At 37.1% G+C, this 21,540-nt stretch overlaps 2 protein-coding genes across 7 annotated transcripts; one reads left to right on the forward strand and one right to left on the reverse strand.

Moving 5' to 3' along the window:
• The first annotated feature begins 3,818 nt into the window (after nt 1–3,818).
• LOC143377184 (protein FAM114A2) lies at nt 3,819–10,954 on the forward strand. The gene is made up of 4 exons (XM_076828218.1): nt 3,819–4,988; nt 5,157–5,758; nt 10,192–10,509; nt 10,581–10,954. Exons 1-4 carry the CDS (start codon nt 4,031–4,033, stop codon nt 10,653–10,655), a joined length of 1,953 nt encoding a protein of 650 aa, XP_076684333.1. The 5' UTR covers nt 3,819–4,030; the 3' UTR covers nt 10,656–10,954.
• An 809-nt stretch (nt 10,955–11,763) lies between these two features.
• Nucleotides 11,764–21,261, reverse strand: Nup58 (nuclear pore complex protein Nup58). Of its 6 annotated transcripts, none has more exons than XM_076828233.1 (8): nt 21,061–21,260; nt 20,580–20,929; nt 20,292–20,505; nt 16,653–17,026; nt 15,253–15,477; nt 15,096–15,170; nt 14,119–14,283; nt 11,764–13,780 (listed from the first exon to the last, which is right to left on the reverse strand). In XM_076828233.1, the coding sequence occupies exons 1-8, from the start codon at nt 21,123–21,125 to the stop codon at nt 13,776–13,778; spliced, it is 1,473 nt and encodes a 490-aa protein (XP_076684348.1). In that variant the 5' UTR covers nt 21,126–21,260; the 3' UTR covers nt 11,764–13,775. The 6 variants fall into 6 exon arrangements, with proteins under 6 accessions (XP_076684348.1, XP_076684352.1, XP_076684349.1 ...); XM_076828237.1 differs by lacking the exon at nt 14,119–14,283 and adding an exon at nt 14,802–14,834 and having other exon boundaries at nt 11,764–13,638; XM_076828232.1 differs by having other exon boundaries at nt 11,767–13,638; nt 21,061–21,261.
• Between the last annotated feature and the right edge of the window lie 279 nt (nt 21,262–21,540).

Raw genomic sequence — 21,540 nt, forward strand, 5'->3', positions numbered from 1 at the left:
GCCTGAACTACTACCTACTCGAACGTATATATGCACAATCGGTTCAAAAATATCGTTCCAAGTACATACCACAAATGTACAATGGGGAAGGTGCCCCTTCCTAATCGTAATCCGACTTTGGGCCATGCGCAAACTTGGTGCGCATAAAATTATTATGCGGTCGACCGCTCTACGGTGAGGATGGAGAAGGTGGACAATATGGATGTCGATATTACAACAAAATTTATATTACACTAACTTTATTAATCGGCTTTGCCCGCAATTTAGATTCTGATTTTATAAAAACAAAATTTATTTTTTTTTGTGAAAATAGGAACATTCATCTGGATTAGCTAGGCATAATGAACTGGGACACATTTCGTGATCCCAGTGTTTACCGTTCGAAAGTTTTTAGGCAACAGGAAAACATAAAACACTTTCTGCTTATATATTAAGATATTTCTACTGTATTTCTAAATTTTTTTATAGATTTGAATATCCTCGTGTAACTGTACACTTTATGAGACTATTATTCGCCCTAGATATAATAATAAACATCACTATAAAAATAAGGAAAATTAAACAGACTGGACTATTTAACACGTGTTATATGTTAATACATAAACACTCTTCAATACCAAAATGATTTTGTATTAATTACATATGAATGCAAAAAGAGTTAATGTTAACTCTTAAGTGTAAAGAATATTTCAAATAATTTAACTACTGATTTAGTACTGAATTGATCTCTGTATTTATAGAGAAGTGACTTTTAATTTACACACAAACAGTAATGAATTAAGTACATATCCTCTATTTTAAAAAATCGTTTCTACCAAAATCAAAGAAATACTGTACATCATATAAATAATAGTCAGCAATAATCATTTCAACGTTTTATTTGTAATAATAATATTTAAAATATGAACATCTTAGGAACTTTTCCTTCTCTACTCAAGCTTCTTTCAATGGTGGATATACAAAATATTATATTAATAGTCTACTAATACCTTTTTTTTCCTTGACTCATGAAACGTTTATTTAAGTGTTGCAATAACATTTGTAATTTCTCCCTATGAAAGGTGTACATTTAAAATACATTTAGAATTTATAAGAGCAAATGCATCAAATTTGTTTATCCTCTGCATAATTTTTTACAATAATAGCACATACTAATTCGATTTTTAGAGTTTGCATTTATCAACAATTGCATCCTTGTAAGCTTATATCTTGAAATGTAATTTGCACATTGCATCACAATGTAGTCAAACAATTGTATTGACCTAGTGATTCACTCATATCATTATTTCAGTTTTCTTCATTCTGTTCATTCCATATTTCTCATTCTCTAACGAAAAATACTTCTTTAGCAAGCTTAGGATTTTTATAGCAAATAAAATACAAATAAAATGCTCATATCGTACAACACATAAATCTGTAAACATGAAAACTAAATATGAAATTGCTCATAACCTAGTAAAATACATCGAACTCAGCAAATGGGTATATAAATTAAAGATGAAAATGATCACTCAGATAAAGTGTCTTCATAACGCGTGGTTACGAATACAAATTCTAATCTTCTAAACTCGAATGACTACAATCACGAATTTTACAAATTTGCTGCATCAACGCGACGTTACGGTAGGATCTCCGAGTTGATAAAAAGTAAAACGCTAGAGTGCAGAATGATACGATAGTAACTGAAAATTTGTCACACCGCATTCATATCGCCATTCACTTCCACTTCCACTTCCACTTCCACCCACGAGCGGTCGACGGCATGGAAGGCATAATAATAATTTTATGCGCAGCTAGTCCGCGCACAATCCGAAGTCACAATACGGCTGGAGGGGATATCCCCCCTAGCATACGTCTGTGGTAGTTGTAACGATATTTTTCGGCCGAATGCTGTACGAAACATGTTCAATTGTACAGGGTTATCCACTGGCGGCGCTCGCGCGAGTACAAATGAGAACGGCAACAGCGTCACACGCATACGACTACTACAATCATATGTCGATACATCCGCCATCTATGGAGTGTTGCTAAAAGTATAGGTTCGTGTAGATGCCAGTAGAGAGCACAAGGCGCTTTTGGCTGTCTCCCCAGATAACTTTACACTTGACGTAACCAAAGGCGAAAAAAGCAACAGCCGTTTTACCACTACTCCGTCGTGGTAAACCTCACTGACGGTGCGCGCGGATTTTATCGTAGCGCATCATTATTGGGTAAACTTGCCGATGAACTGGGCCCTCGCCGATTTCGATGACCTTCACATATATTGTCAAGGTCATCATTCTGATCAACATTTCCCTTTAAATTTTTCGGCGGTCGGCCTTAGTTTCGGAGATATTAATAAAAAACTTTCGGCATAATATATTGAAAGCTACCTCCTCACCGAATTCAATGACCTTTACATATGTTGTCAAAAACATATGAAAAACTTTCGGCCTAATATATTGAAATCTGTTTCACAGCCGACGGTATTAGTATTGGTTAGGACTAGATGGAGCCAGGGGGCGCGTAAAGCATGGTAGCGAACCAAGGTATGTGTAATACTCGGTAATTCTAGTGTTAAGTAAAGTTTTTTACGAATATCTCGCAAACCAAAGCCGACAGTTAAAAAGTTTAAAGGGAAATGTTGTTCAGAATGACGACTTTGACAACATATGTGAAGGTCATCGAAATCGGCGAGGGCCCAGATCATCGGCAAGTTTACCCATCAGGGTGGATGTTCCACTTACCGTGCCCTGTCCCAATTACCGTGCCTTTATGCTTAAAAAAGTCGTGCAATAAAACTCGCATAAATAAATAAGGAAATAATTTTTTTAATTAAATTAAACTATTAATGTATATGTTACAAACGAGAAGGTTGCATTTTTAAACAATTAAAGCATAGTAAAAAAAATTTCAAAAATGCATATGAAGATTTCAATGGATTTACCCAAATCCTTACTGGAAACGGCAAGGAACACGTACTTTACAGAAGTGAATAAATTGATAATTATCATGATTCGCACTTATGTAAAGTGTTTATTAAGTCATAAAAGGTTAAAATTTTATGATAAATTAGCAAAATGAGCACTTTTGAAACGTTTTCGTATTTTTAAAGTGAATCCGGTAATTGGGGCAGGAATTTAACGCTTGTCCCTATTACCGTACCCCTCGAAACCCACTGGCTCCCTCTGTAACTGCTAAACCTAAACTTACTTTCGTTTCGCAGAACGGGTGAACAGAAATTTGTATTTGCATATTTTGCTTTTGTAATGAAAAGGTTATATCAAAATTACATAAAAACACCTCTCGTAGAGCAAAGAAATGTTTTGAACAGTTCAAAGTTCAAAGACATAACCTAACCGCGGGAACGCTATTCAAAAAAGGGGGCACGGGAATAGGGACAACGCATTTTTCGAGGCACAGTAAATGGGACAAAAACATGTATTTTTATTTCAATTAAAATAATATGGAAAATTAACATTTTCAACCCGAAAAAATGCCTTAATAAAGAAAAAAGTTCGAAACACCAATATAAATTTTCACCAAGCAAAATTAAAGTAAGAGAAGTTAGTAATTAATTCCTTCGCGAGCAAGTCGGCGTTAAAGCACAGTAATTGGGACATCTACCCTATTGTTGTAACTTGAATCGTAGGTTTTCCCTCAGAAACTAATTGTAAAGTTATCTGGAGAGTCATCTAAAAGCGCTTTGCGCTCTCTACTGGCGTCTACACAAACCTACACTTTTAGCAGCATCCCACAGATGGCGGATGTATCGACATATGATTGCAGTAGCAAATATGAGTGTGACGCTTTGTCGTTCTCATTTGTAATCGCGCGAGCACCACCAGGGGATAACCCTGTACATTTGCATGTGTAAAGTATAGTTACGCGCGTACTTGCATACGCATGTCCGGCGAGTGTTCTTTTTCCCATGCTGTGTGAAATACATGAGTTCCATGCGAACTGCAACACATATAGGAGGTAGTGGTGGAATTTTATGTTGCTGCCAGTTATTTCTAAGAAGTAAACTTAGAGCCAGCGCGAAGTTATAATGGCAACATCCGAGAGCGATGATTTCGAAAGCGCTGACGAAGAAATGAGCCACGACAAGCCTGCAAAAAGAAGTACACAGCAGTGGTGTTCGTCAGCGGCAATAGATTCAGAATCTGACGACGATACGGAATACATACCGCGAATGCCATATGCAAATATGATTTGCGATAGAAAAATAGGGAGGTATTCCTCAGAGGCAAGTATGACGACAAGCGAGAAGAAACCTCGGAGAGACATAATAAACGAAAGTAAAGACAACAATGCCGAGGATAAACAATCAATTACTACTACCACAGAAAATTCCGAGGAAACTAAGGAAGAGCTAACAGACACAAGATTCGCAGAAGTCAAGTTACAAGAATCCGAAAAAAAGACAAACTTAAAAAAAAGTAAAATTGCCACGAAAATCATGCCTAAGTCCACTGAGGAAGATTGCACTTTGCAAAAATTAGGTCCAAAGAAGTTGGCAACAAAGCTTACGCAAAGTAATGCTCGCGCAACTGACACAGCTGATATAGCAGGAGATATTACTAAAATTGACGTGTCACCAAGAGAGGAAACAATTTTTTGTAACGAATCCTTCATAACGAATGAATTAACCGAATTAGATGTGCCGGAGGAAATGCTGTCCAACAAAAAGTTTAAAGAAGTATTTAAACCCGAAGGTTGGGAAGGACTGGGGAATGAAATTGAATTACCCGAGGAGTTGACGGAGGAGAAATTACAGCCTATATTGAAAAGACTATCTTTGGCGGGGGAGGAAGCACAGAACTCTTCCGGGGGATGGGGTTGGGGTACTTGGGGTGTAAACTCATTAATCAACACAGCCAGTGCTGGCGTTTCTACTTTGACTAGTCATGTATCGCACGGACTGACGCTTTTGGAAGAATCTATTACTGTATCTGAGGAAGCTAAAGTCACTGAAATGGAGGGCGAAGAAAATTCTGTGACCAATGGTAGCATATTGTTTTCAAAATTTCTCACTTTATTCTCTTGATACCCTACAAAATTACTTAAAATAAACTAAACAAGTTTACGTGTAATCATAAGTATGTTCCAAGACCTTGTGAGAATTACCAGAATTTCTAGTATTATACATTTGTTGTAATTAATTTTGTTTCCAGATAATAAGGCGGAGGAGTCCCCTGAAGAGCAACAGTCTTTTTTTGGATTTGGAAATTTTATATCAGGCGTATCGTCGATAACGAAACTGGTCGAATCGACTGGGAGTAAAGTTATGACTGGCGGGTTGGATACCTTGGAAGCCATTGGTAAGAAAACGATGGAAGTTTTACAGGAAGGTGACCCAGGCTTAAAGAAGAAGAGAGCTCTTTTTACGACTGAGACGGATGGACCAAGTTTGTCACAGATTCTCCAAGAATCTAAAGAAAGAGCGGAGAGCATAGAGAAAACGATGGAAGAAAAGCAACAGATGAGAAAAGTGCACTTTGAGAGCCTTTTCGATGATTACCAAGGTCTTGTCCACTTGGAAGCTTTGGAAATGTTGTCGAAACAAAGCGCTATTAAAATACAACAACGTTTAATGAGCTTAGATACAGATGAATTAAATTCTGTTGAAGAGACACTAGAAGAAGTGAAAGAATTATGTGATTTAGACGAAGATGATGAAAGAGAAGCAGATGTGTTGGAGGATGATTTAAGATCCAGGCTACAGGATGCTTCTAATAACCTTGGAATCAGTATTACCTTTACAAATTTTTTTAAAGTAATTTATATACTACTAACATACATATGCGTACAGTCGTTCCCAGTTAACTTGATAAATTTACCTCGGTAAAATTGATAGGAAATCATCCCCAATTGTATTATTTTTTGCTTGGTAACCTTTTTGACCGAGCTCTTGAGAATAGGGGACGGGAAGAAACGAAGATAACGCTAGCAATTAATCTTTAGAAGGCCGGGATTTTTTCATTGAAATTGTAAATTTTATTTACTTAAAATTTATGCACATTTCCCAATAAAACGGTATGGCATATACTGGGATTTTTAAAATTTGAACTTTAATGTTTCTAAGGGTTTTTGATACGGCTAATCACGATTCTAAGTTCAGAGTGTCGAAATTTTAGACAGAAACAGTGTTGCCAACCTAAACAAGCCTAAATGAATAACAGTAGTTAAATTCATATATTATTCTTTCCTTTGGCGTTACCCAGAGCTAACGACGTGGACGTACAAAGTTTTGTAGCTCTTTTTTTGTTTTTTGGGTTATTTTTGGATTTGGTTTTTTAGTTTTCTGATTTTACTATTTATTATGCGAGCTGCATTCGTGCAACTCACTAATGCCCGTGCATTATACAAAATGAATAATGAACGTGGATCCTTTCCTTCATTTCGTTTACAAGTGCTTAGGGCTTTACTGAATCTTCATCCGAATGAGTCCACTTCTCATCTACCCAAACCCTCTCGACTAATAGGTTGTCATTTTCCATAATTACTGGATAAAAAACGGCGATGCAATTTGTGTTCATTACGACAAACTACTTAGACGTCGAACTCTTTATATATGCTCTACATGTGACTGCATTGTGCATAACACCCTGTTTTGAGGATTTCCATACGAAACAATCAATACCGTAAATTCGAGTTTCCGATATATAAATTCATTATTTTTTTTTCATTTGGAAGGACAAGAAGTATGAACAAACAGATAAAAAACTCAACAAAGAGATACACATTCATTATTCATTTTATATAATGCATGGGCATTAGTGAGTTGGACGACTGCAGCTCGCATAATAAATAGTAAAATCAGAAAACTAAAAAAACAAATCCAAAAATAACCCAAAAAACAAAAAAAGAGCTACAAAACTTTCTACGTCCACGTCGTTAGCTCTGGGTAACGCCAAAGGAAAGAATAATATATGAATGCAGTAACTGCTGTTATTCATTTAAGCTTGTTTAGGTTGGCAACACTGTTTCGGCGTAAATTTCGATACTCTGACCTTAGGTTCGTGATTAGCGATATCAAAAACCCTTAGAAACATTTAAAATTTTCAATGGCCACTATAGTGGCCAGCCCGGCCCTTTAAAGGTTAAGAAGAGAAAATGTCAAGTTCCGTATTTCCCATTAGATCTTCACGAAAGTGACACCATTCGGTCCCCTGTGTTCTCCCGATTAAAAGACACCAGATGCCGTGTAAAACGGACTATTAGTAACGAAGTTTCAGTCAAGCGTCGATTATCCGAACTACTTGGGATCGAGGTTGTTCAGAAAATCGAATTGTTCCGAGAATGAAGCATGCATGTACTTACCCAGTTTATAACTATAGAAATTACACTTAAATGTACTGTACATACATAGGTATCATGCAGTTCCAAGAAGTGGCGGGGACAGCGTTGATGCAACACTGATTCGGATAATTGACGCTCTACTGTACAAAGAAAAATAATTTACATAATTGCAGGCTATCTTCGGTAAAAATAGTCCGATTTACATGGTATTTGGTGTCTTTTAATCGGGGAAACACAAGGAATCGATTGGTGTCACTTTGGTACAGATCCGATGGAAAATGCGGAACTTGACATTTTCATACCTTAATGTGCGTTATCTGTTTCTTACCGTCCCCTATTTTCCAGTTCCGAAAACCATAAAATCAGTGAAGCGTAAAATCGGAGGTGTGAAATTCGCCTACTACCCCGAATGCAAGTATTTAAGTGGACCGGGAACAATGGTATACGCACAGGGGAAGTCACCTAAGATTGTACTTGCATCTAGTCTGTGGAAATGAATGTTCGATTTAAAGGCAGGGCCGGCGTGAACTTTTGCGGGGCCAACAAAAAAACGCATTTATATGTATGTACTTCTGAATTCTATAATAATAAATATTTATGCATAGGACCCCGCAAAATTGACGATGAGCTTTTCATGGACCGCGGGGCCGGGTTCCGCGCTGAACCCGCCTCGCGCCGGCCCTGCTCAAAGGGGCGCATAAGTTGATAAAAATCACTTTTTTCAGCATACCACTGCCTAAGTTTTTAAAGTGTATGCGAAGTTTCAATGATCCTGGTTGCATGTTTTCTTAAGCTGTTTTCTCAATCCAAGCTAACAGTCTGGCAAAGACCTTGTTGACATTTATGATAAACATTATATTTGTTAATATGGTAATGCTGATTACAGCTCACTTGGTTTTATGCTTAGGTTCTCTACAGTGATTAGGAGGAAACTAGTGATGTATAAATAATTTTCTGAACGTTTCAAGTTCAATACTACATAAAACAGCTATTTCTTTTAAAAATGAATTAGATTGTTAGGCAAGTTTTGCTGCCACCGAAGTTGGTACACAACTTCGCAAACTGGTGTACGAATGTTATAAAATTTGAGAACCTTGAAAAAGATTAGCTATACAATTGCAATGGAACTTAGTTAAACATCCAAGTATGTACTGCTAAATGAGGCATTGAGAGCAACAACGGACTAACCCTAGTATTCGGTAAGCGGAGAAATAGGCGATCTAAAAAGTAGGGTTTCAACAGCATTTTCTTTTGCAGGCGTTCTTGCCAGTGCAGTCGTAATTTTTAGCTTATCATACTATTTGAAATGCTTCTGAATGAAGACAATTAATTTTTCATTCAATTTTAATAAGCGCTGCTCACAGATGTCACCTCAAAATGTTAACGCAACAAACGATTTTATTATGCCATATAGTTTTAAATTGTGAAAAATAAATATTTCCTATTTTATATGATACAACGGAATACATCACTGCTACTAACTCAATTTCGCAAAAATGTGGGTTACTCCGTTTTTGTTCTGAAGGAGAAATTTTAGTATCTAGATATAAAAGTAACAAAGAACAAATAGCCATATTACAGATTATGCTTTGTAATTATAAGTTCATAAGCCAAGAGCATTTGAACAGCAGGGTGGAATTACAATGCAATTATTATAACTGCGCATGAAAATCAGTGTCTAATAATAGCAATTACTGATGATACTAATGAAGAGATATTAAGAACAATTGCACATTTAACTACAATGTGAGCACTAGTTGCAGCACTTTTGTATGCGTATTATTTAAATGGTATAACAGTGCTTTCATAGAAAAGTATAATAGGAATATCTCTTATTATTATCTTATACTATAAAGCAGAAAGTGTTTCGTATGTTTGTGTGTTTGTCTGTTGCTTAAAAACTTTTGAACGGTAAACTTGGGGGTCAAGAAGTGTACCTCGGCTCATGCCTGGCTAATCCAGATAAATGACTATTTTCACCAAAAAAAAAAAATAAAAAAAATGTTTTTCTTTTATAAAATCAGAATCTAAATTTCGGGCGAAGCCGAGTAGTAAAGCTAGTTATAATATATAAAAAAATAAGTCCTGACTGACTCATCAACGCCCAGCTCAAACCGTTTAACCTAGGAACGTGAAATTTGGAAAGTATATTGTTCCCATGACATAGGACGCATTCCCTAAGGAAGGATTTTTGGAAATTCCATCCCCAAAGGGGTGAAAGGCGGTAAAATGTATTTTCTCGGACGACCAAATACCTCTTAGGACCAATTAGATATCAACTTGCTTCTTACTCACAAAGATTACCCACATAAATGTCTAAAAATAAATTTCAGGATTTTTCCCTAACCAACCCATAAGGGGGTGAAATGTATTGTCACGGGTTCCTCAAAATCTCTTAGGCCCGATTAGATATCAACTTGGTTTTTACTTCGAAAGGTTACCCGCATAAGTGCCTAAAAACTAATTTCAGGATTTTGCCCTAACCAACCCCTAAGAGGGTGAAGAGGGGTGAAATGTGTTTTCATGGAGTTCTTAATATCTCTTAGGCCCGAAGCGAAGCGCGGGGTGTTTTGCTAGTTGTCAATTAATCTTATTTCCATTAATTCGGTTCTGCTCATTTCGATATACATATCGAAATTCCACTGTACTGAAGTTCCTAGGAATAAAATGTAAATATTTTTTTTAGGCATAGTGGTATGTAATTTGGTTCAGCAATTTAAAAATAAGAACGTGTTTAAAGTTGCATTGGAGAGAAAGAGTACAAAATTGCATATTACACTTTCTCTCTTAAACTTTTTTGATACTTCGAAATACCATGGATATTTGTAATTACAGTATTAGGTGACTCACCCTATATATGAATCGAATAAAGCAGCAGTAATATGTAAAGTGAATTTTTGTTTTTAGATTTGGGAAGATTCTAAAACTTATCTTACACCACCTGTTAGACATAATGACCAAGAGGTATTGGAGCAAGCTGTATCTGTGTTGGCAAAATTCACAGCTTTCTCCGTAGAGAGATTTCATAAAATTGCGGAATTGCTTCTAATCAAAGAACACAGAACCACTGTGGACGAAGCTGACACATTAGTTCTATTGGCACATATTTTCTCCAATCAAACTGGAATACTAGCAAATGATTACTGTCATGCATTGAAGGTATTTTCTGAAACTTCGGACAAGCCGAATGATGTTAATGGTAGTATAACAACGATTTATATGAAGGTAAGAAAACCTGGTTGCATTGTATTAATTATATGAATGCCTGTGTGTAACAAGGTTCTTCTCTTCGGCAGGCTTCAAAAGCAAGTTCATATATTCAAGATGCTTTCAGGCTGTTGATTCCCATTATACAAGTTGGTGCTATTTAATGACCAGTGGAAGTATTGTTTTGATGATAGTTATAATGAAACTTTTTTAACGGAGATTTCTCCTTCTTTATCTTTATCTATACGTATAGATAAAATAATTTATATTATTATGAATTAAAAAGTAGGGGTGGGTTCGAACTTTTAAACCCTCGAAACTCGAACCCGAAACTTTCGAGACTCGAAATTCTCAAAATTCGAAGTGCTTATTTCGTTTTGTAAGTGGAACATCTTCTTTTAGGAACTAAAGTGAACAAAATTTTTGCACAAACCTCTATTGGCCATAGTTGAACAAAATATAACAATATACAAATTCGCTAGGCACGCTGCGAACAATTCTTTATTCATTCGAGAGTTTCGTATCACGAAAAAAGTGCAACTCGAAACTTTCCTGGGTTTCGAGGTTTCGACGCTTCGAGAAACCCATCCCTAAAAAATATATATTATATAGTTATCGCTAGATGATATAATTAATAAAAATTAACTGAAATTTAATAAATTTATTATACATACAGGAGTTGTCTCAGTATGCACAACCTATTTCAGGGATAAATTCAGTATTTGTGTATCACGAAGTATATTTATGTAGAATTTAAATTGATTTTAATTCTGATATTGCTTTCCAGTTGTGTCTATTTCAGTGCTTCAGTAATACTGTTGGTAAATCGAAGTTTCGAGTATAACTAATTTTATTAAACTATTTTGTCTACGAACACACTATATCACCTGCCTTCTTACAGTTCCATAAGTGCCGTTAAGTCCGTCAATTTATTTAAGTGAAGAACTAACATAACTGAAGCAAGACAACTGTGTATAAAACATTTTTTAAAATCAATGCTATATTTACACGTTTACACTCAAAACCAAAGTACTTATTCCGGGTACTGACGTCCAGATAATAAAATATACGTACGTATAAAGTTGAACGAGTTGCTTTTTCAAAAATGACTCGATGCAAATATTCAGTTTGTACTGATGCCTGATACTGTATGTTTCGCAAACCAAACTATATATCATTCTCGAACCAGGGATTGAAGCGGTTCCGAAAATAACTGTTTCAAACAGTTATATATCGGTTTTGACTGAAACAGTTATGAAGAACCTATATTCTGAATAACTGTTATAAGGAACCGAAATTTCTGACTATATCGATTTCGGTTACAGTTCTACAGAACCGATATTATATCGGTTATAACGGTTCTAGAACTGTTATTTTTTCGGTTCTAAAACCGAATTGAAATAAGTAGATATTACGCTTACAAATTACTGTATATTAAGAATTTATTGTGAAGTATTTCTAAGAAATTTAATAATCTACAATTTAATCAGAAATTATGGTTCTATTTTATCGCACTGTTTCATGTCTCGGATGGCCGTGTTGGCTTAAACGCTTAAGCTAAAAATTCTTTACGTCTTGTTAAGCCGCGTATTCACCTGAGCTCCGATCGAGCAAAAAATCGGTGCGCGCCGAATGCGCAGGTGAATACACGGCTTTAGGCACGTTCAGAGTTCAGCGGAGCGTCCGCGCTAGGGGTGCGGAGCAAATTACCTATACATTGTATAGGAGCATTCGTCCGCAATGATTACTGTGAAACAAACGCAAGCTTTCACAGTCAAGCAGATTCCGCCACGGAGTAATAAACAGCCACACATCAAAACATTGATGTAGATACGGTACTGAGATGATGACTAAAGCAAGACGTCTGCGTTCTAATTGCGTTGACAAAATAAATCCATGCACAGCCATCGGAGAGTTAAAACATATAACAATTTCGTAGGAACAATATAAGAATCAATTTACGAACCGAAATAAACCGACTCTAGAACCGTTTTAGAACCGAAAAAATAACTGTTCTAGAACCGTTATAACATCGGTTCTAGAACCGTAACCGAAATCGATGTAGTCAGAAATTTCGGTTCCTTATAACAGTTATCCAGAATATCGGTTCTTCATAACTATTTCAAGAACCGAAACCGATATCATAACTGTTTTAAACCCCTGTTTCGAACATATAGAATATATATTTTTAAATTATTCTAGATTATGGTACTGCGCTTCTAGACCAGGCCTGTCGAACTTTTGCTCTTGCCCTCGAAGGGCAGCCGCGGGTGGTTGCGAGCGAAGGCAAGAGCGACGGCAAAAGCGGCAGCCGTAAAAGAGTGGGGATAGGTAACGTTCACAGATTCCCCCACTAAGAAGGCCTTTCGCTCTTGGGCCCATAGACATATATAGACAGAGCGTAAGCTGAGGGGGGTGTGAGATTCGCGGTAAGGGGAGCGATACAGGCAAATTCGGTAACGCAGTGGATATACATGCCGAATGCTTCCGAAGCTAACCCGACGTGCCTGTATCTGACCTCTGCCTTTTCCCCTCCAAGCCTATAGTCCCAGCTTCTGCTCCGTCTATATATGTCTATGCTTGGGCCTGGCTCAGTGCCTTCGAGGGCGAAGAGCAACTCGCGGCTGCCCGTGCGAGCAAATCCCTGGACAGGCATGTTCTAGACGACTGTGACGTCGAAATGAACAATCTATAGGGTCAGCTACTCGTGGACTGAATTCTAAAGCCGCGTATTCACCTGTGCATTCGCCCCGAATATGCATCGGGCGTGCACCGATTTTTTGCTCGTCCGAAGCTCGGCGCGCGTTCGGGCTTGAGTGAATTTTGCGGCGTCCACTTCATGGTATCGTTCGGACGCGAATGCACGCTTTGATGGACCGCCAGCAAGCGGATCGGCCCGAACGAGCAAAAAATCGGTGCGCGCCCGATGCACATTCGGGGTGAATGTACAGGTGAATACGCGGCTTAATAATATTGGAATACATTTGAATGAAACTCATTATACCACTTTGTACAATATTTATCTAAATGTGTCCTCTGACAGGAGAATTAGTAATGCAATCATTGAAGACACTCCCTATAATTATCATTATACTTTGCGTTGTTGGTTCTGAGGGTTACTTGTATCTAAAATCCGTGTGATGCTTTCTGAAAATAAAACATTAAAGAAATCAGAGAATAAGAACGTGCTTCGGATGGGCTTTTTTTACTGTTACAAAGTGCTGAATCTATTCTTGAAGGGGACCTGCGCGTTAGAACACATTTCGTATCATCTTATAGTTCCGTTAGTCTATAAAAAGAACAATATATTCTGTAGCAATGTTTAATTAATTAAATAATTTGCAAAATAACTGTATTTTTGAATATTATCATTTCTTCACTGTGCACATGAAATACATTTATAATTCTAGGTGTACGTTAAATAAAAGAAAGTATATGTAGCGATAGTAAAGAAAATGTGGCATGCAAATATTTTCTCGTCACGAACGAATGTGATTTGGTGTTAGATACAGATATTAATGCTACACGATATAATAAAACAGAAAGTAGAAAACAATATATTAAGCGCGGCTCAGAGTGATACGAGAATAAATGTAGGCACAATTTAATGTTTTCCTCGTTTATTACCAACAGGGGGTTTTTGAAGTTGGAAACTCGAACTTGATTCGCTTGTTGGTAAAGGTGCTGTAAGGTTTGTTGGGGTATTAAAAGTCAAACTTGCAGTTGGTGGTTTCAATGATGTGCCTAGATTAATGTTAGTAGCAGATGATGTTGGTATTGTATTTCCCCAAACTGTAACAACATATACACTGAATTACTTTGAATCTATTTCGCTGCGCTAGCTTGACTTTTATAAAACAGGTAAAACTGTATATAAATTCAAGTAGATTAATATTGTCATTGAAAAAATAATGTATTAGCAATGGCAACGATATTGGGATGTTGAAGTATATCGTTGCAACTAACACTTACAGATACCCATAAAATATTAGTAGAATCCTTATGCGCGATACAGATCCCATATGTGTTAAATGTACCTTTCAGTTAATGCAAGCATCTTTTTTTATAATCACGAAGACAACAGAAGCGATTAAAGCACATATAAAATATCCAGCCATTTCTCAACAAGTGCAGGTTTCGATTTGTTCGTACTTTACTGTTTCCCGGCGAAGTTTTGAGAAAGGAAGGAAAAAACACTTATTCTTTTTAAATACGTTTCCGTACGTAAGTTATGTACGTTAGGTAAATAAGCTTGGAGCCCCTTCCCACAAGTGACAACACAAAAAGAAACTGAAGTATAAATTTAATACCTTACAAACTAAAATAGATCCCTTATTCTTTTCCTGGAAAGGTAAAATCAAAATCAAGTCACAGAAATAAAGGACATGAGTTGAAAATATTTATAAACGAAACAGCGACAAACAGCTCTAATATCTACTAAAAGGACATTATATGTTAGTTAAATCTACCTCATACTAAATCCACGCAAGACCTGAAGGTAGGAGATGTTTATGGGATAGTTGAAACAACGGAAAAACGTTGTCTTAGGGATTTTGTTTTTAATAAGGATATATTGACACTATAATATCACATGACTTATTTACCTAATGTATTTCGTGTGTCGTAACCTCCTGGTCTGTTAGAGTTTAATACCGTCGAGGAGAGAAAACTTTTATTTCCTGCAAATATGAAATATAAATGGAATATAGAGCAAATTAAATATATTGGCCATTATTGAATAATAATAGAAAAAGATATTACCGGGTCCAAACGGAGTCGGGCCACTTGTAATTTTTCCAACGTTACTTCGAGATGCTCTTCCATCTAATTTAATGTCTTCGAAAACGTTTGTATTATCTTTCAAGACGTACTTTCTGAAATTAAGGTACTGCTCCTTCTGCTGCTGTACCTTGGAATGTACTCCCTGTAATTTACCAGCAACAGCTACGAGAGACTCGTGAAGCTTACTCATAGCCATCGTCAATTCTAAAAACCAGTCACAAAGCATTGTCAAAATATCGTCTCTTTAAACTTAAGGGGTTATACCTAGTCATGCGGCCCAAAAGAGGCGAATGTTTGTGAATATTTTTTGAAAAAGCGGAAGCATATATTCTTACGGAACTTTTTGTGCTTTTTAAGAGCAACATTTAAAGAACATTTGGTAATTTTTTCGTAGAAAAATATTTACGTTAATAATAAAGTAACAACTGACATCCAAGCATTTTTAAAAATATGGTTTTGTGGTGAGCACTGCCATTCGGAACCAGATTATCTTAAATCAAAAAACAAAAAAGATTTCGTTAGTATATTAATGTATCCTCAGATTGACGGAGAGAATTTCCCGAAATATTAATTTAAAACAAAATGGTGGCTATTTAAAGTTGAAATCCTGATTTTTTCGTGCAAAAATCACGCGAAAAAAATCAGGATTTCAACTTTAAATAGCCGCCATTTTGTTTTAAATTAATATTTCGGAAATTCCCTCCGTTAATCGGAATATACATTAATATATTAACGAAATCGTTTTTGTATTTCGATTTTAGATAATCTAGTTCCGAATGACAGTGCTCACCGCAAAACCAAATTTTTAAAAATTGCTTCTTGGATGCGGTTGTTACTTTATTATAAACGTAAATATTTTTCCACGAAAAAATTTTTGACCTAGAACAGAAAACCGAAAATTTTTTAATTATATTTAAGATTATCTCGGGAAGTATACGAGAAAATTAAAAAAAAACTGATTTTTGTACGAATGGTGTGTGATTGAACACAACCTCGAAATTGTTGAAGCGTTTTGTTCAATCACACACCATTCTTACAAAAGACAGTATTCTTTAATTTCCTCGTGTACTTCCCGAGATAATCTTATATATAATTAAAAAATTTTCGGTTTTCTGTTCTAGGTCAAAAATTGAAGTAGAAATCTTTCCGGCCGCGGAACACTGTTTTTCAGAATTAGCTTCATTTGTTGCCCCGCGGCGCCGCCATTTTGCATTAAAAAAATTAAAAAAAAAATAGATCATACTTCAAGATATGTACAATAAGGTCTTCGGTCAAATTTTGTATTCCATTCACTATACTCGCATAAAAAATTCTCAAAATCAGGCTGCCTTTCCGGCCTCTACAGTGGCATTACCCCTTAACTACAAGCAAGAAATTACCTTGCGGCGTTAGGGTTCTTGGAGTCATCATGGTCTGAATATGCTTCTCTGTAGTTTCGATTTGAGATCTAAATAACATTAAATCGTGCTCAAAACTATCAACCAATTCCATGAAGAATAACAGCGGTGCATTGTTTTCATATTGTAATCCTGGTGGAGTATCGTGAGTCCTTTGAGCTATCTCATGGTTCTGTAATGCTTTCGCTGTGTCTTGCTTCAGTTTATCGGCGGAGGAACGATCTCGCTGGACAGACCCAGCTAACGTAGTTAAAATTTCCATTAATAACGCTGTGTCTTCGGCGCATCGATTTAACGGCCTCGCGGAACCTCTTGCTATATCCGAAGACAATACTTTTTGCTCTTTTACAAACTCCCTGGAAATTAAAAATTTGCGCTGATATCAACTCTGCCTGATTTTAATATCTCTTAATATATCTATTTATCTCTTATCGACGTGCATTACGAAGAGTAACACTGTTCATTTGCCTTACGAAGACTAGCACGCTGCTCATTCTGACCATGAAGAACAGAATTTTTCGATTTTCTTCTCGAAAAGTAGTATCATCGCCACCAAGAATAGTATGTTTTGCTCTTTCGCGACGAAAGGTAACACATTTCGGTCCTTTGCTTGAATAAAGTTAAAGTTGAAAAATTTATTCGATGGTCGACGAATAAAAAAATTTAACTTTATTCGACACATGATGAATAATTTTTTTTTTTAACTATTATTCGTTCTAAACAATGACATTAGGCCCTGTGCAGACGAGCGATTTGCGGCACCTTGCTGTGCGCGTTTTAGCAGAACATAAATTTATATGAAGCAGCTCACACGGGACGCAAAGTTTTGCGGCTACTAAGCGGCATGTTTGCGTTCGTTTTGACGAACACAGGTATTGCTTCACCGCGAATGAACGCAGCGGCAACCTGCCGCAAACCGCTCGTCTGCACCGGGCCTTAGTGACGTTTATGAATACAAACATTGAAAAATACGCGACGCAGTAACTTCATACTATTATCGATTTTTTAACATCTTTCGGAAAAAAGCGAAATAATATATAATTCTTAAACCTGATACTATTTTTTATAACAATATGCTATTGAAGCGAAAATAAACATATTGCGTTTTATTTGTTATAATAAGAAAATAAACTTTACACATTCTCGTATAATATTGACAAAAATATTTATCTGTTACACACCACCCGAACCTAGCATTGCAAAATTAGCTTCTTCCTGTGCTACATCATTTTTATTATTATTTTCTAATGGAGTTGGACGAGGCATATTACAATTATTCCACCACTTAGAATCTGTAATTGTTTCATTCATTTAGCTAAATCTCGTTTAAAGAAGCAGAGATATTTTAAAATTTTATCAATTTATTACGTACAATAGAGCGTCAATTATCCGAACCGCCGATTATTCGAACACCAGTGCTGTATCATCGCTATACCCACCATTTCTTCGAACCAGTGTAGCGCTACCAATTGATTAATTGACTTTTGCGTAATATAAATTAACGCAGTAGGACTCTTGTATTTAATAAGTAATTCTAGATGTAATTCCTATTAGTTATAAACTGTCTAAATTACTTCATTTTCCGAACTGTTCGATTATCCGAATTTCTGAATCACCTCGGTCCCAAGTAGTTCGGAAAATTGACGCTCTACTGTACTGCTGTACTTACAATCATCTTGTATTTGTATTTTTTGTTTTTCCTGTGCTTTTACGCAGGATGGGCGTTTCAAGCATTTTACTTATATTGCCCAACGAACATTTTAGTCAATCCATTCATTTTTCCCCCTCCTCTCTCCTTCGGGTCCCAGCAGCAGCAACCGCAACGGGAGAAAGGTGATGTGTGGTCACCCATCTTTCCCCAGTACACCGCCCCGTGATGCTTAACTTCGGTGATCTAACGAGAACCGGTGTATTCATCACGGCTACGGCCGCTGGTATCATCATCTTCGCTATTAGACATTGTAAACTAGTCACAATCTTTCACAATATATGAGCAATAAGCGACAATACAGGCAACTGGTAGTCATTCTACTCTTCGGAAAACAAATGAAACATGCTACTTTTCGCTGCAGCATTTGAAATCAGAGACTCCTACCGGTACGTAAAATACCGGTATTATATCGGTATTTTTCGGTTGTATCTTCATAACCCTTATAGAAACCGAAATACGAAAATACCGGTATATTTATCTATATTTACCGGTAATTTTTTCGATTTTCCTATATTATTACAATTTTCAAGATATTTGTAAGCAGAGATTTAAAACTGGTATTATGTTAGCGAAATTATATCGAAGCAGATATAGTACCGAAATCGCTGTAATACCGAAACAAAAAGAATTACCAGCACTTTTCTGGTAACATGTAATAGTGTGGTCGCGACTGAAAAAGAATACGATGGTATGTACAATGTTACAATCGTCGATCTGAAATGCCAATGTCGTCTGCCTTATGCCAGAAAGGGATAGCGGGAAGACTCGGCGCTAAAGTGGAGCTGGAATATAAACAAATGAAGATTTGTTGTCGACATCAGGGACAAGAGCGTGGAGACTCGTCAGTCTGATGATCGACCATTGAGTGAATAGGTACTAGCAGCAGTGAAAGATTTTTGAAATCTATTAATTTATTAAGTACTAGCTTCACTACTCGGCTTCGCCCGAAATTTAGATTCTAATTTTATAAAAGAAAAAAATTTTGTTTAGTTTTTTTTGGGGAAAATAGTCACATTTATCTGGATTAGCCAGGCATAATGAGCCGAGGTACATTTCGCGACCCCCGAGTTTACCGTTCGCAAGTTTTTAGGCGACAGACACACAAACATACGAAACACTTTCTGCTTTATAGTATAAGATTTATAGATTACCTAAGTAGTACTGAATTTATTACTTTAGTCAATCGACTAGTGTAATAGTTACTAAGTTATTGTTTGTTTATTATTAGATTATTAGCCCTGATAGCCAGATCTGGGTAGCAGAATCTGACATCAGAACCGTGGTCGTCTGTGTCCGCAGATGGCTGCGTTCTGAGGTGCAGAGCCTGATGTCAGATCGGCAGCAGATCCGCAACAGATTCTGCCATCTGCTATGGTTCTGACGTCAGACTCTGCGCTGTCATGCCAGAGCCAGACCCTGCTACCAATCTGATGTCAGACTGGAGACAGATGGTTATCAGGGAGATTATTAAGTAGTATACTATTAATTTATTTTTAGTTCATTACGGTTATTGTTAGAGTTACTATTAGTGTTGTTGTTAGTGGTAGGGTTACTGTTAGGGTTATGGAGGTATTACCGGAAAATATCGAAACTTACCATGTCACCGAAAGAAATACCGAACAAATATCGGTATTTATTTTGGTTTTCGGTAACATATCGGTTTCGGTATTTATCTGTTTCGGTATTTATCTGTTTCGGTACGATATCGGTTTCGGTATCATACCGGTATTAAGTCCCTGTTTGAAACGAGCTACTGCTCGTGGCAAGCTGTGAATCATGCTTGGTATCGTGGTATAATCGAAACATGCTTGTGATCGTCAGAAACATTGAAACGTGCTTCTTCTCGTGATAGATTGAAATGTGCTACTTTTCGTAACGCAAGTCCTTACGATGTACTGTATAATAGTTACTTGAATTTATCTATCGTCTGTATCAGTTCCGGTGGCCAAACATTGTCTTTCGCAGTGACTGGACTATTAATGCCTTGCGAGAGACCTTTACTGCGTACAGATACATCTAAACCTCCTAGTCCTTTATTGGTAGTAGTTGTGGTAACGGCAGTAACGTTAGGTGGTTTTGCTCCTAACAAGCCACCGCCGGTGTTCGATCCACCGAAAAGTGGTGCTGTAAACGTACACGCATATTCGTAATAATAATAACAGTAATGATATCAAGAACAAACTTTATGTTTCACATACTTGTGGTGCTAGGCGCGCCAAAGCTAACGGTTCCAACTGCAGATGTGTTAGTTGGAGCGCCGAATGTTAAACTGGTACTCGCTGCGGGAGTGCCAAAGTTAAGGCCGCTGAATAGTGGTGCGCTAGTAGTTGGAGTTGGAAATAAGCTGGTAGTAGTAGTTGCGGTGGTTGTGTTTGATCCTAAAGCTAAACCAGTCGGTTGTGTTTGCGGCGCGGTTGCGGGTGTGCTATTGAACCCAAAACTAAGGCCAGCCGTTGTTGTTTGTGTCGCAGATGCTCCAAAAGGTAGCGCGAGTGCTGGTGCAGTCGAGCCGAAAGGTGTACTAGTTAAATTGAAACCTGTGGCTGGTCTGAGAAAATGTAATGGATTATTAATGATCCAACGTATATTGACGGAGGAAAATTTGTTATTCTGTTAGATTTTATTTAATTTTTTTTAATTTTATATCAAGGTTAGGATTAAACGTAAGATTACACATACTTTTGGCCGAATCCGAAACTCGTATTGCTCGTAGTTGCAGGTGCGCCGAAAGTAAACGTCGACATTCTTTCCAGGTGAAATTAGTAACATAAATAGATCACGTTTTTGTGCTTTAAATACGAAATTATTGTGTGTAAGTTAAAGTGCGTTAAACTGTGCTTAATGGTAAATCACGCTACGACGCTCAATCACGCTAAAGCTGCTATTAGTTGGTATAAGGTTTACAGCGATTAATTGCAGTGAATAGAGGGGGAAACACCTATAGAAGGGGTGGTAATGTGTGCGTGAACTGACGCCAGCGCCAAGCCAGCCAAGTGGCGCTAACGCGAAGCTAACCACGGCCAATCAGCATCGCCGGGAAATAGATTGTCGACGCTGATTGGCCGTGGTTAGCTTCGCGTTAGCGCCACTTGGCTGGCTTGGCGCTGGCGTCAGTTCACGCACACATTACCACCCCTTCTATAGGTGTTTCCCCCTCTA

This window comes from Andrena cerasifolii, chromosome 15 (genome assembly GCF_050908995.1).
Source record: "Andrena cerasifolii isolate SP2316 chromosome 15, iyAndCera1_principal, whole genome shotgun sequence".
Classification (NCBI taxonomy): domain Eukaryota; kingdom Metazoa; phylum Arthropoda; class Insecta; order Hymenoptera; family Andrenidae; genus Andrena; species Andrena cerasifolii.